General features: G+C 37.1%; 1 protein-coding gene across 5 annotated transcripts in view; it reads right to left on the bottom strand.

Moving 5' to 3' along the window:
• dysc (whirlin protein dyschronic) overlaps positions 1–15,793 on the bottom strand; it is a 109,895-nt gene continuing 94,102 nt past the window's right edge. For 3 of the 5 annotated variants that reach the window (XM_033334199.2, XM_033334202.2, XM_076617680.1), the window contains 4 exons: positions 15,043–15,267; positions 8,970–9,275; positions 8,511–8,589; positions 1–8,415 (listed from right to left, as the gene is read on the bottom strand). In XM_033334199.2, the coding sequence (XP_033190090.1) occupies positions 8,273–8,415; positions 8,511–8,589; positions 8,970–9,275; positions 15,043–15,267 (753 nt within the window). In that variant the 3' untranslated portion in view covers positions 1–8,272. The remainder of the gene's footprint in view (positions 8,416–8,510; positions 8,590–8,969; positions 9,276–15,042; positions 15,268–15,793) is intronic. The other 2 variants (XM_076617679.1, XM_076617681.1) reach the window with 1 other exon arrangement.

Below are 15,793 nucleotides of genomic sequence, written 5' to 3'. Positions count from 1 at the left end.
AATATTCATACCTCTCGTGGTGAACGTTTTATTCAATTACAATAATAATCGTCATCGTCGCGGTGATGATGTTAATAATAATAATAATAATAATAATAATAATAATAATAATAATATTCACGGTCGTAATCATAACGTAATGACTATAATAATAATAACGGCACGCAAAAAAGGACAAATCGACAGGCTGAATGGTGATCGTAATCACGTTACGCGACATCCAACGACGATAATAATGACAACGGTAACAATAATGAACAACAACAATTCGAACAAACAATTAAAGCGTCTGCGATTTTTAACAATAATCAAACAATATGGTCGCGCGCGTTACACTCGGAGAAACGATGAATTTCCTTTTGTCCCTTTACATTTATTCTACGCGTGTCCGTGAATGTATCGTGTAGTTGTGTATTCGTATACGCAGGGCGTAAAAGAATCGTTTGATGATGTTCCTTCAACGTACTATTTAAACCAAATAAAAAAGCGCAGATTTAAAGAATTTTGCTAATAGATCTAGAAATTCCAACTAACTGCAAAATTCGAGAATTTGCTGCGTGTTGTTCAGCGACACACAAAACTCCAGTATCGTCTCATTAAAGAACGAAACCATTCTTATCAATCTTTCGATCAATTTATTAACTTTTTATCGACTAATTGTATGTAATGCCATGCAACTAGTGTTTGTTCAAACGTAGCAATTTATTACTTGATACGAGCTTATAATAAATAAGAAATTCCATCGATTCCAAAGCGAAACGCATCTACTGTCAAAGTTACAAATTTTCCATACTATATTCTAAAAATAGGAAAAAGAAAACAGACCTAGAAATCTAATTATTTTCCACGATATGGTTGCACAACGAGCCGAATACGATAAGATCGTGGCACATATTTCTTTTACACCCTGTATACGCGCAACGTATCATTGTATACATGTTACTGGTGTAACAATTTCATACGTGCGATCTCTTCTATCTCCGTTCCACGACGATGAGCGTATTAATCGACGGGTCGTTAATTAACGCGACGAGCCTCGTCGTTTTCATCCTTTGGAACGATTCTTCGTGTTGTTGTTATGTGTTAGACAGTCGTGTAAATTTGTTTGGTCTCTGTAAGTGTAGAACGTACGTGTGTATGTGTCTCTAAAGGTGTACGAAATCGGCTGCAAAAAGGATGATCTATGAAATGCGGTATGAACGAGCGGTTTGCTTATGTACAGAGTGTTCCTTGAAACGTTACGAGTACAGTTACATCTGCTTTACAATTCGATTAGCCCTTTTATCCGCCGACGACTATAGTCGACTCGCTTTTGCATAATGTTTCGATTTTATTCTTCACTCGTCAAGCGAATCGTCCCCTGTGGACCCTCTTCTTTTTTCAATCTTCTCGCTCGTTTATCTTGACGTTCGATTACGACGATGTGTACGAAGCTTAAGCTAAAGATTTCACGCGAATTACGTTTGTCGATCGACTCTCGAGACTGAGGCGACGTGGTATCGTGGATGCTAGCTTTTTCTCTTAAAGTATTTCGTTGCAAGACAGACTTTTGTAACGTTTTGATAAAGTTTATGCCATTAAGAATTTCTTAACACCCAGAATCGATCGTATTTAAGATCGTTAATCGCGGATGCGAAATTTTTGTCTCGAAGAATTTTCCTGTAATATCCGACACAGAAAACATCCCAAATACTCGACAATTAAGAATTTTCTATACACTGCCTCGATCAAATTTTGAATACCAGAAATCGTTCGATAGTAAGAATCTTCGATAGTAAGAAAATTCTTATTTCTTCAACTTCGATTCAAACACGTTTTCTAACGGAATTAAAGCTGAATCCAATTCCTGAATTTTTATATCTAATCCAATTTCTCAATCGATTTTTCCTCCTTTCAATCACCATCGTTCGCAAGAAATGGAAGTAGTATTTCCTGGAGCGAAGTCACGTGCTTCCTCTTCGAAACGTTCGAAATCCCCGGTTCGCCTTTCATCGTACGTACGATCGATCTCGATCACCGACCAGAGGATCGATTTCAATGCTAGCTCGCACCCACGGTTCCACGGTCGATCGAGAAAAAGCAAGTTTGCGGATGGTGAACGTGCGAAAGCTGGACAGGTTTTAACGTGGTACGAGTCCGTGTTTGTCTCTCAGGTTTGATTCTCTTTTCTCTTTTGTCGTTGAAAAAATAAATCGCTCTCTGCTAGATTACGCTCTTTCTTTTCTGACTTCGCAGCATGCTTTTTGTGTCCTGTGAGAGCTAACGCTATTATTTAAGATAATCTCAGGTTTAGTGGACGCAACCTGTTCGTCCTCGTCTAATTATTCTTTTCTATCGCGACTGATTGCTCGATCGTTTTGTCGCTTCCCCTTCGAACTTTAACCCTTTGCACTTCGAATATTTTGTTAATTCGATCGACACACAACTTGGGCGCATTTTTACAGTGAAGTTTATCGAAATAAAAGGTAAATTTATTTGTACAGTAGCTTTCTGCTCATTTTCGTTTTGTGTCGATGAAAGGTATATAAGAAACGTGGCCATTGAAGTACAAAGGGTTAATTAATTGACATCGATCCTAGACTAATCGTCTCGTCGTGTGTTTGTCGATCGTAGGACATCGCTTGAATTTTTGGAATTCATTTTCTTTCGCCTGAGGCAATTTTAAATGTATACGTGGCTTTATAAATCTTAAGTAGAATATAATTGTTTTGCGAAATTAGAAGAAAAAAATGGAAAGAATTATTTCGTTAAGGCACCTAATTCTGGTTACTCGCTGAAGCAATTTCTTCAAACAAATAATTACCGTCTTTCCGATCGCTTAACTTCAATACAATAATCTTCAACCTTTTAAACTCTCTTCTATTCCTCAAATTCGAAGAAATCAATATCGTAATGCTGTTTCTAATTACCAATATTAACTAACGAGAATTAACAAATTATTGAATTTTTTTATCAAAGAAAGAAACGATGAAAGCGGCGAGAGAAACGTAAATAACGCGGAGACTTTAACGCCAGACTAAACGCGAACGCTCGAGCTCGTGGTAAAGAAAATCGGTTTCCGATTTTCTCAGAGAAAACAGTTTTCATTGGAGAAAGGTGGCCAATCGTCTCGCGATTAATCTGATTTTCATATAGAAATCGTGTTCATTAAAATTTATTTCAACGCACGAAACTTCCATCCCTCGAAATGAATTTTTAATCGAACCAAACGTATCATCGACAATCGATATATTATATCAGCGATTATCATTGATCGAAGGGGAATCACGATGGCTCATTGATACGACAGATTGCCTCTCTCTCTCTCTCTCTCTCTCTCTTTTTCTCTCTGTCTCTCTGTTTGCAGTAGCTGATATTTTTCGAGAAATTGAAAAGCGATCGACCGAGAGCGACAGTATTTTTCTTGAAACGTTCGAAACCTTCGTCTGCTGTGGAATAAAGGGAACTTGTGTGTGGAAAAATAGCTAGCGACGAATCTGTTTTCTCTTCTTGTCTCGATGGGATCGGAGGATCAGCGACCGTGAAGCATACATCGTGCAAGATAATGAAGCTGTTAATGTAATTACGTGGTTAATTGCAACAGTTTGGCAGTCTTTAAACGATAGATATTTCCTTTCATTCCTATTGTATCATAGTTTTGATATATTTTTGTTGCAATTGGATGATGGAGAAACTTACTGATAACTTTTTCAGTTGAATGTATTTAAATGAAACGAAAAGAGAAAAGACTCTTGTAAATTTTCTTACGTCTAGATTTACAGGTTCCTCTCCGAACATTTAATTAAGAAACCTGGATAATTCATTTCCAAATCGAATACCATTTATTTTATTCTCGCGTGAAGCAAAAAATACGTTTAAACTCTGACAAATCTTTTCCTTCATATATTCCAAATATCGAGTAAACGTTTCTTTCATTTTTTAAGATTACTTGCACGAGTTTAAAAAATAGGAATACCGATTCCAGCGTACATTTATAAACAACGCTCTCCGTTTCGAACCGAGCCCGATAGAACCAGTTTTTCCCACTTTTCTGCTTTACATAACTCTTCAACCAGAAAGATTATCAGCGTCGCTCCGCTCTGTGTCCGATCGTTAAGCAAAATCGAAAGATCGAAAAGCCAATGCTGTGTGTGCCAATTGCTTCGCACCGTACTGTATCCACTGACGCTGATCAATGGGAAGTTCCAACGAACATTTTCCTCGATCGTGATCGGTTCGCGTCGCTTTCACGAACCCATTCGTTTTTTTTCTTGTTTCTTTCATCAAAGCGGTAAGGCATTGTCGGATATGTCAGCTGAGATCTTCGAATCGCTCCGGTGATTGCGTTATACATCGAAGGCTTTTACAAAAATATCATCTCCTCCTTTCTTTCGTTTCTTTTCATTTCTTGTCCCACTTTCCATAGTGATTTTTCCTCCCATGCTTTGTTTTTTCATCGTTCGTTCCTCTTCCTCTTTTATTCCTTGTTCTTTATTCGGGACGTCGAATTTATTTTGGATGCTTCGTTAGAAAAATTCGCTTCGAAAACAGGAAGAAACACTAACACACGAGGTATTTTTTAGTTTTGTCTGTTTGCTTAGCCGAATAGCAACTAGCCGCGTTTTATCTATCGTTTCCATCTTTGTCCTTTCATTTCCCATCTTATTCTCTTTTTCGTTTCTATTTCTCGTGTTTCTTAATCCCGTGGCTTGTTCGCGACAAGCGGTGCAATTGCATCCTTGCGTTACAAAGCAACAACGAAGAAAACAACTCGAGTGCACACCAGCTACGAAAAACCATCCTCTTTGTTTTTTCTTTGCGGTTTCTTTTCTTCTCTCGATCGTCCACTCGTAATAGTTTCCGTCTTGTTTTGCATTTTGCACTTGTAATTGTATGCACAACTTTCCCGCTTTCCGCGCTCCTCCTTTTCTCTTCCTTTTCTTTCTTCCTCTCCGTATAGCTTTTTCTTCTCTTTGGCACATTTACCGGAATACGTCGTACACGCGTCCAGGTACATTACTGTTTTGAAACGTGCTTTCTTGGTTAGCGCACTGACGATCAAAAAATTCCATTCGTTCTCTCCCTTTTTAATGTTTAAAAATTAATGCAAATGCAAAAGTGTTTATACCGTAATAGTATAGCTTGATCGTTTCAGATAAAAGTAATATTATCTAAATACTTTATTGAGAATTTTTATCGAAAAGTAGCCTTCTAGATTGAGTAATGCAAAGAATTAAATTAGATAAAAGGGCTTACGTATTATTTGAATGAAATATTTCAAGAATTATCATTTAAACGATATATTACCTTATTTGACTAGATGTTATTATAAAACAGTAATTCTATGACATAAACTCCGACAATACGTTTATATTCGTGACACGACATTATCGAAAAGCTCCATTGGAATTTGATTAAACGCGAATCTTTGAACCGTCAGTGGCTTTCGTCGAATCGTTTCTCGCTTTCTCTCATTGGCCTGCGTCCCGATTCGGCTGTTTCGTTACATATACGCGATAATTTACTACTTAAGCTTGCGCGGTATTTTTTTCACGTTTTATTTTTTTTTTTTGCATCTTTTTATCTTTTTTTATCATTTTTGTTAAAGCGAGCAAGATCGCGGACGATCATCGGCATTCGACTTGTGGACTCGTCGACATTCAACGTATACACACTACTACTCGTAAAATTACGTTTAACTTGGTAACAGGTAGAGATATTAAACAAGACGTATCGATAACCATTTACTTTTACAACAACAGTCGCTACGTTTATACTCACGAATTGATAATTAGTAACTACTACTCGTTTAAATGTAATTATTGCGGTAACAATTACGTTATAAATAGTTAGCGAAAAACGGTTTGTCGACACTAACGAAGCAGTTCCACAAAGCAAATATTCTTTCAACTCACGAAAGAAAATCGAACTTTCTACTTAATTTGAAATTTAATTCCTTGTGCTTTGTAAAACGATCCGGAAGAACTGAAACACGTACGAATTCTACTTTCTCCTTACTTAATAAAATGAATTAAACAAAACTCTCTAAATTGTACGAACGAGTTATTTACCTAAAAAAGATTTTGCCCAAGAAAGATTCAAAGATCTTTCAACGAAATTAATAGGAACCGCTGTTCTAACTCGCGTACATACAACAAGTTGCTTCTCTCTTTTTCCAAATTACACAGCGACGAAAATCAACGTGATCGTGCACAACGATCGAAAAGTTCGAGACATCAATTACAATAAGGCGATACAAATGTATCATTTAGAAAATTCTTCTCGTCATCGTGTCTATGATTCATCGTAAAAAATGCCTAAACCACGTGATCCACGTGAACAAGGTGAGGTGAAAAAGCATGAAATCTCTGTATGAAAAATACAGCCTCGAGTTTTCCAAGCGTGGCGCGCGTACGAATTGAAGGAATCGTCGCTCACGCGAACGTGATTCTAAAATAATTTCCACGTGATCCACTATGCAAACAAACGTTTATGATCTCGTGATAGCGTGTTGTTCGTTTCACGCTTTCTCCAAATTTTCCAGAAAGTGCAGAATTTGTCTTCCTTTCTCCTCTTCTTCATTCGTCTTCGATCACGAAAATTTTCAGATTTTTTAAGAAATTTGTTTTTTTTTTTCTATGCACGATCGTCCGCGATCTCTCGAAAAATTCGAACGATCAGGCCCATTGCTAAGTACGCGGTATCTATATTTATTTAAACTTGTTGAAAATATTTCGCATATTCTTATAGAATCTTCTCAGTTTTCCCTTCTGCGCGCTCCTCGGTGCCGCCTCAGCGCGCACCAGCAACCGGAAGTCCGTGCGCGCTTGAGGTGTAATCGGGTAGGTACAAGTTTGCAATTCCACTACGATAGTCAATAATAATATTATCATATAATATATATGTATATATAACATATCTTGTTAAGCCTCAACAATTCCCATAATAAGTCTATGTTAATCTCAGGCTCCACTCGGTTAGGACTTTCGTCGATTTTGTTCCTCGTCACCTTTTCCTCGCCGCCTGTTGGGTTCTCTTAAGTACGAATTACTTGCTTATACGATTATCTAGATTTTATGCAAAAATAGAGTTTTGTGGATCCGTAGTCGAAGGTTTTTAACAGGCTGTGATTCGATAGATTTGGAAATATATGACAATCATTTTCATAATTATTCAAAATATGAAATAAAAAATTTGAACTTTGAAATTAGACATTTGAAACTTGAAACAATTGCGTGGTAGCTGGAAAAAGTATCTTTCTCAGACGTTTAAAAGACAGTTAAACGGATTGTCATCACGGTACCACTAAATAAGCCTTTGAGGAACTGCATCAACGAAAATCCTGATCGATGACATCGGCCAGGATCCTGGAAAACGCATTTTACTGAATCATCACATGTCTCGCATAATCTCACTGCCTCGTACTCTTGATACGTTCGATCCATGCACGTGAACAGCTTTCGTGATCGTGTCCGTTAAGCACAAGTTCGTCACTCAGGATCGCTCGATTTTGCTACTCACATATTCGTGAATCTCTTGTGTTGGCAGAGTCTCTGATTGAATCTCGTTACGATTAAGAGTATCATAATTAGTATACACGAAACAATCCCTAATAGTTTGGCACAGTCAACCTTCCTTCTCTCATTTAACATCATCCTCACACTCAAAGTGTCTCTCTTAAATAGTCTCTTCAAACCATAACTCTTTTGTACTCCTGTGTTTTGTCACCGGATCGTCCGTACGTTTACTCCTCGTCGCAAACTTTGACAATATTTGTTCTTATCAAACGGCTTCTTGAATCGAAAAAGTTGGAAAGCCGAAGGATTAGAAGCTTCCGATAGCCTGGCTCGTCAGCAACGAGGGCAGCCACGATAGTGTCGACGATCGTGTAATTATCATCCCATTGACTCGCTAATCGAGTTTCACTCTCCGACTAACCCCTCCTCTATCTGTGGCGCTTCTTTATCTTTCCTTCCTTTTACTCTTTGTATTTTCTTCTTGAAAAATTCCCACCACCAGGGCCAGGTTCAGTTAGCACCTGACTGAGAGCTCGACCGTCGAATCGAGAGCGTTCGATGAAAATGAAGAGGCAAGCTCGTCTTCTTTTCTCTCTTCGTCGATTTGTCTTCGTTACGTTTGTCGATCGACGAGCTTCATGATCGATTTCCTCGTTCCATCGGTCTCTTCAGCTTCAACAGACGGTTCAGCGTCTACGACGCTCCAAGTATGTCGCGGGCCGAGCTCTGGTCACGTTGGGCTACGGTGGTTCCGGCTCGGAGGTGGGAGATTCCTGCTACGCCTCCAGGAATATCAGAGCCGTCGGTTTCGGCTCCAGATTGCTCTTCTTTGCCTCGACTACCAGGAACTCGATCTCGTTGCGGTCTCGTCTCGCGAACGACTCTGCGATCAGCCTTGCTACCTCCTGATGATGGAGACCTGTTCAAACAAAACACAGACGAATGTTAGACTCCTGTCATTTCGTGCTTGTAGCTGGATTAACGAGAAAAGAAAGATTTGGAAGATGAAATTACCTTCGACCTTGTGACCGTCGACTTCTAGGATTAGCTGACCGACCTCGAGACCACCGGCCTCGTACGCTGCTCCATTATCCTGTGAAAGTGTAAACTAATTAGTGTTCCGAGTATCGGTAATTTTTTTACTTAACAACAGAACTACAAGTCTGTAATGTATATTTAAGTGTTCTATAGCTATATGTATAGACGATTGTAATTAAACTGATCATTTCAGGATGTGTTTTCGATATCTTTTCATCGATCAAACGTTATTCTTGAAATAAAATCAGTCATCGATATTTCATTAATCACAGAATACTAAATTTTACTTTCAAATTTTTTTAAGATGTACAAATATACGCAATACTTGAAAATTTCCTAAATTCTGATATTTTCTAGTATCTTCGTATTCCAATCAATTAAATATTATTTTCTAAATAATGTTAATACAATTATTGTGAATACAAATTTCCTTACATGTATATTGATGATTCTGGGCAGCGGATGTTTGGTATTGGCACCGCCCTCGATGGCAATACCTAAAATCGACTTGGTTTTCTTAACAGTGATCCTCAGGTTACCCTGATGATCAGGAACCACAAGTGCGCCATCTTCTTCTCTTCTCTCCGACATTTCGCTTCTAGTCAACCTTTGGGCACTGTGATGCCTTCGTGGTGGACCACCGGCACCTCCAGCCCCGGCAGTAGCTGCACCAGAACCACCCTCTTCGAGGAGCTGAGCTTCTTGCATGTCGAAGCTCCGTGAGAGCTTGTGCGCGAGTTCCTGAAACGGGCACAGCTACGTTTCATCGGTGGAAGTTGAGCCAGCCGGCTTCCGGTTGACCTTGTGACAGCCACCGTTTGTTCACTTAGTAGAAAAATTGATTTATATTCCTTTTTGGATGTATTTTCAAGATGTTGTCGCTTCTTTTTAGTTTCTTGGCTTCTTTCGATGCTATTTGAATATTTTGTTTCGAAAGTACCAGTTTTAATTTTTCATCGTTTGAAAATTCTGATTTGAACTTTCTACGTTGAAAGTTCTCATTATTTTACAATAGAACCAAAATTATATGCTTCTAGTTTTAGTTGTCTCGCTTTCTCTCGAAAGGAAGTTTGAAATATTCACCGATTGAAAACAGAGTAAACATTTCTCAAGTTGAAAATACAAGATTTAACGCGAAAAGAGTTTCGGTCACTGTCACGCAGTCCGTAAAAGCCACCTCGAAAACGCATGATGACAGCACACAAGAGCTAAGGAGGCTGATGCTGACAAGTTCGTGTGCACGCTGTAGTCGAAGGGAATCCTGGTAGTCTGTAAAGTTGGTTACGCGAAAAGGTACGTGAAAGGTACGATACGAAAGAATTTCTAACACTTCGCGTTTCATAACATTCTGTGAAACCTGTGCAAAGTGCTAAGACGAATATGAATAAAATTAATATAAATTATTGTCTGGAAAATAACTATTTCTTCATGGACAAGATTTTTTGCATCTCTGGTATCAGACGTTTAGCTTTTACGAAAAAATAAATATCAATAATTACGTTAATCATGATGACATTTAAAATATAAAATGCATAGTATATCACGTTTGACTGCTTGTACGAGTTTCTCTCAAGTTACACTGTGAAAAGATCAAGAAGTTTAAGATACAAGAGATATCTTGCATATCAATATTTATAATTTTTAATTTCGAGAAATTTCATTTCAAATAGTATCTTCGTCGTAGTGCTTTAAGGAGCGGCATTATTTTTTAAAAAATAACCAAACATCGTCGATCAATGGGTTTCACCAAGTTCGCCTTTGTAGTTACTCCACAGCCAACTTGCATTGTCTACCGGGCTTCGCTTCTCCACAACGATGCACATCTCTTCTTGTTACCTATATGCAATCACAGTCATCGTACGCAACATCGTGTAGAAAAAACGTGAATATGAATAAAAAAAATATACATATATAAATATATACAGCAATAAATATAAATATATCGTGTAATATATTTATATTTACGTACATATAAATAAATATATATATATATATATATACATATCGATATAGGTATCATAAGAGTATATTAAAAAATTAAGTTTCATGCTTGCTGATAGGCTGGTAGCAATTGGGTGTTGGTGGTGCTCGGACAGAGTGGTGGTGGTGGTAGTGGTGGTGTTTTGTCGTGCAATTATTTTACGATCGAATTATATTTCATTTCTTTTATTCTCATCGAAATTGCGATTGCACGATCAACTGTCTTAACGCACGGCATTTAACGAAATTGGCTCTTCAATTTCAATTTTTTAACGTGCAGAAAAAGACGAGAGATCATGAGACGATGATAGAAATGATCGTGGCACGTGAATCCTTGATCAAACCTTTTAAACGAGTATCTTTCCTAGACTAGTCACGTATCTTTCCTCGTCAAACTGGTCGAGTTTCACGAATTTCGAAATTCTCACGAAACTCCTTGCTCTTCGTTCAATTTCCAAAGCAAACTCGGTATTTTTTCTGTTACGTCGCTTGAGGAATTCCTAACTAGTGTTTAACTTCAGTTGTTGAGTCAACTCGCGAGTCCCCCGAGCGAATTCTGACGCGTTCGTTAACATTAGAACTACCAGAGACGACAAAATTACTGATTCGTAATTTTCCATGAGAATTTTATAGACTTACAGACTTATGGATTTTTGTCAGATTTTATAGATCTTTAACATTTGACCGGCCTTCGAAATTTTCTCTACTTTCTACACTTTCTAGAATCGTCAAATTTTTGTCATTTTTACAGATCCTATAAATTTATATAGATTTGAGTAATTTTTTGTAAAATATATGACTCAAGATTTTTATATTTTTATTGGAAAATATTTCTCTCCTCAAATTATATATTTCTACATGTCGCTGTCATTTTGATTCTTTTGATAAAAATTCTGTAGAATATTTTAGTTGTTGTTTAGTTCTAGTGTCAAACGTTTTGATTTATACAGAATTCTCGGTTTCGTTTTGCGAAAAATGAAATTCCACAACGTAGATTCCGGATCGTGTCGAAATTCGCTCGACTTCTATCGCGTGCGTCAAATTTCCACCGACACAGATGTAGCCGGATCCGTAGGTCACGGTCGACGGGCATGGAAATCGAGCGAATTCGCGAACCAAGTTTCGCGGCCGGCCTCCTCCTTGCATAGAGAAACGCGAATCGCGAGCGGTGAAAGTGTTTCGCAAGCGAACGCGGTTTGTGTGACGAGAACACGCGAACGCACGCGCGTTTATTCGCCCCGTGAATTTCTCTTCCTACGCGTACCTATGTGTCAACTCGTAATTGCGAAATAATTAAAAAAATAACGAAAATGGAAACGATTCTTCAATAATTCTTTATATTTTACGGCGAAGCAAGAATGGAAAAAATAACAGTTTAGGAGAAAAGCTTAGGTCTAAAGATTTTCTTTGAAATCAACTGAAAATTAAGCAGTCCAAAATTAGGTCACATAACTGAAATCCAACTCAAAATGTTGTCGTCGTTTATAAATCATCAATATATTGAAAAAAGGACAATCTTTTAAGTTTGCTAAAAATAAATGATAGATACGTGGAGCTTTATAATAACAATATTATAACAATTGAAATTTTGAAAATTGTAGCGAATGATTAAAATAAATTGGAAAATTTCTCTGTTACAAGACGATTAAAGCTTCATTATATTTCTCTTCTGTAGTTTTCAATTAAAATTCTCATTAAAAAACAATATACGAAATGAAAGATTTAAACCATTACATAAAATGTACGTAACTTGTAAATTACATGACGCTGTAGAGGTTGAAAATCAATCTGATACAACGACAATAATCCAAATGACGCGTGAACGATGGTCGTCGAACTGAAACTCGTCAGGGAGCCATTTCCTCGCGGATTTTCCGGTTCCCTTCGAGTCTCCTTGTTCGGTGAAAACTTTTGTCTACGCTTTCTCTACTGATTTATCGTCATCGATGGCGTCCCATTACTGATCGAGACTTTCTTCCTACAAAGATCCTATCTTACGAACTCTACAGCATCGTTCTATCGATTGTCTACGTACGTTCAGGATCCGATTGCACGTTTCTAATCTCTAACGGCGGTCTCTATAGTATAATAATTGAATAACATGAAACGAACTATACTAGCATCTACGTTTCGATTTTACACTCCGTTTACCGATTTTAAAGTCGCGAATATACAATGATGTGGAAAAGTTCCTAGTCAGAAAGGTTCTTCATTTTATGTTCCAAAAACGATATCTAAAGGAATTTTAACTAATTTAGTAAAGAATTTAAATAATTTAGACCGCTCATTTTTATGCATTTATGGAATATTTAAAGGCTCAAAAATGCATAAAATACAGGTAAGATGCAAGAATATAAAAATACCTAAAGTAGGGTAGATTGTTATAATAATTAGTAAGTGTATCAAATTTTTTCTTAGATTTGATTTCTTTATCTGTGTTTATATATATATATATAAAAATGTGTATTTGCATAAATATGTGCAGTCTACTAATACTATACGACAATGTAATAGTATGTATTCGTTTTATTGCTTTCTTTTGCTTGCTATTCTTTCATAGTCAGTATCAGTTAAAATTCTTTTAGACACCGCTTCTGGAATATAAAATGAAAAATTTATCCAACCAAAAACATTTGCATACGCTACTGTACCTGACTATACAACCTATACAGCTACACTGTATTTCGATGTGAGTAAAGTGATCGTGCATGCCAAGACATCTAAATATAATGTAAAAATACACTTTGACATATGTTCAGACGGTGTATATATAATTATATATTTATGCTCGTGTTCGAACGTTCTTATAATTATATATACATTGCATAGATATTATAGTAGTCGTGCGTTGAATATATAGTTAAGGATAAATCGAAAGTAGCATGTGCAAGACATCTAAGAAAAAACACGTACACACCTAACGCTATTTCGACTAAATTCGCTAACTCTAAGAGCAGAAAAAGAAAAATTGATCTTGGTAAAAAGAAACAGGGATAGAGAAAGAAGTAAGAGACAGACAGATAGAGAAATATATATGTAATGTAACATATAGTAAAAGAAAGACAGAGATCTAATTGGGAGAATTTCATGCCAAAAGGGATGATCGTTTCCGATGGCTTGATATTAGACAATTAAATTAAAATAACTTTTAATTTTGAATGATTATCGATCATGATTTTATTTTATTTAACCATCACGTAAACCGTTTAAAAATAAATATTTTCTTCTTCATTTTTTCCATTAAAAATTAAAGAATTCTATACTTTGAAATTATAAAAATTACCGATTTTGTAAAAACCAGAAATTTTCATTCTCTTTAATATATGCGTAACGGAATAACCGCACGTTTAAAGTTTGCATATTTTCTTCAGTTTATAACACAAGCTTCGTGTAAAATAGTGGAAAAGTTTTGTTTCACTATGGTGAACTTGTACTCAAGAAAGTAGGAAAGTTCTGAGACCATAATGCTATCGGACATTATCCTACTATCTGTTAAAAAATTAAATTTTTGTTAAACAGGTTTACCGACTAGTTCGTAATATATTGTCTAACTATTGTCGCTACGTTTTACAATCGTATCTATTAGTTACTTTACTAAATATCTCATGAATATTACGTTAGAATTTGTCACTAGTTTGTCTATTGATCTAATGTAGGATTCGATGAAACGATACTACTGATGAATACATTTTTTTGTTCATTTTCTGGAACAGTCCCGATCCCAAAATTTGGCTAAATTTTACACCCGATATAAAATTATTTTTCGGTCTATTTATAAGTAATCACAATTGTCTTCAGTTCAAGAGAAACAAAAGAACGATAGGAATTCCTTGATTAATTAGACCTTCTTGGATGAATCGATTAGTTAATAAGATAAAATAAAATTCAAAAAATAAATAGAAGAAAAGTATCCATCGCATTCTTCCTGCTTCTATATAGATATCAGAAAATTGTGATTGGCGATCGATTATTTACCTCTTCGATTTACAAGCAGTTCGAGGATACGAAGCCTCGAGTCGCAACCGATGCGAAGATCTCGAAAAGTACCTTGAAGAGTTCGTCCATCCCGACTCGCGTAAAAAATCGAAGAGCGTTAAAAGGCTGGAAATTTCAGCCTAGCGATGTACAAGACTCGCGGATGGAAATTTGCAAATTTGCATTACTCCAGACGATTTTAACACTAGGGAGCTTTTAAGATACTCGAGATCAGATTAAGACAGTCAGGCCGTTCAAGTTTCAAGAAAACTCGTCGAGAATTCCACGGTCGTACGTCGCGACTCGAAACGTTTGACGCGACTCGAAACGCTTCGCGAATGACATGGGAGAACAAAGAAAGAAAAAAAAAAATTGAAATTTTTAAGTACAGTAAAACAAGAGAGGCTTTAAAAGTGAAATAAAAAAGAAAGAAAGGAAAGAGGAAAATCAAGAGAAAAATCGATAGACAGAGAGAGGAACGAAAGAGAAAAAAAGAAGTATCTGTGCGTGGTAGACTTTTGTGTGTTGGTGGTTCGTTTAAATTTAAACTTACGAGGGGCCTGGCGCCCCAGTACCAGGATTTGACACGTTGCGTCAGCCCACCGAGCAAGTGGGACCTCCAACCACCGAAACCTCCACCACCTCCACCCTCTGAGCTCCTTTCCTCCCTTCCTTCGTCCTCATCCTCCTCCATATCGCGATCCCTTTCCGTTCCGCCTCCGCGTCTCCCATTACCGATCATCTCGGCGTCGCTACCATCGCAACCACCGTCGCTCTCCTGCGTCGCGACGCCGGGAGAAAAACATCGAAAGCCACGTGTTAGCCCCGTCAGCCGATACAACGTTACATTATAGTGTAACAGTTTCGTCAACGTAAGTTTATTTTTTCCATTGTCAAGCCTTCCTTCCTTTCGTTTCACTGTGTTTATTTTGTGTTTTGGAATTACAGAGAGTTTTTTGGGGGGGGGGGGGGGAGGGAGAAGGACGGTAGCTGTTGGTTGTTTTATTATAGAGTTATGTAGATAGGGATTAGCAGTATTATTGGTGTAATATATAGGGTGGATAATGTTAATGGTGAGTTTGAGTTAACGTTGTGGTTAAGATCTTCAGATACGAGCTGTAGGGATTTAGGGAATTATCCTTGTGACTACTACTTTATTTTAGTACATGGCTTAGCTACGTATTTTATTACATAGCTTACGAAATAACGATCTAGAATTACGTAGGTGGTACTATTATTTTACATGTAAGTTAGAATCATCCGCAGCGTAGAAGAATTTTCCCATAAATCTTCACGAGGCGGAT

This window comes from Bombus vancouverensis, chromosome 4 (assembly GCF_051014615.1).
Source record: "Bombus vancouverensis nearcticus chromosome 4, iyBomVanc1_principal, whole genome shotgun sequence".
NCBI classification, from domain to species: Eukaryota; Metazoa; Arthropoda; class Insecta; order Hymenoptera; family Apidae; genus Bombus; species Bombus vancouverensis.
Note: the sequence above shows the minus strand (reverse complement) of the source record. Positions and strands in the feature narration are given on the sequence as shown.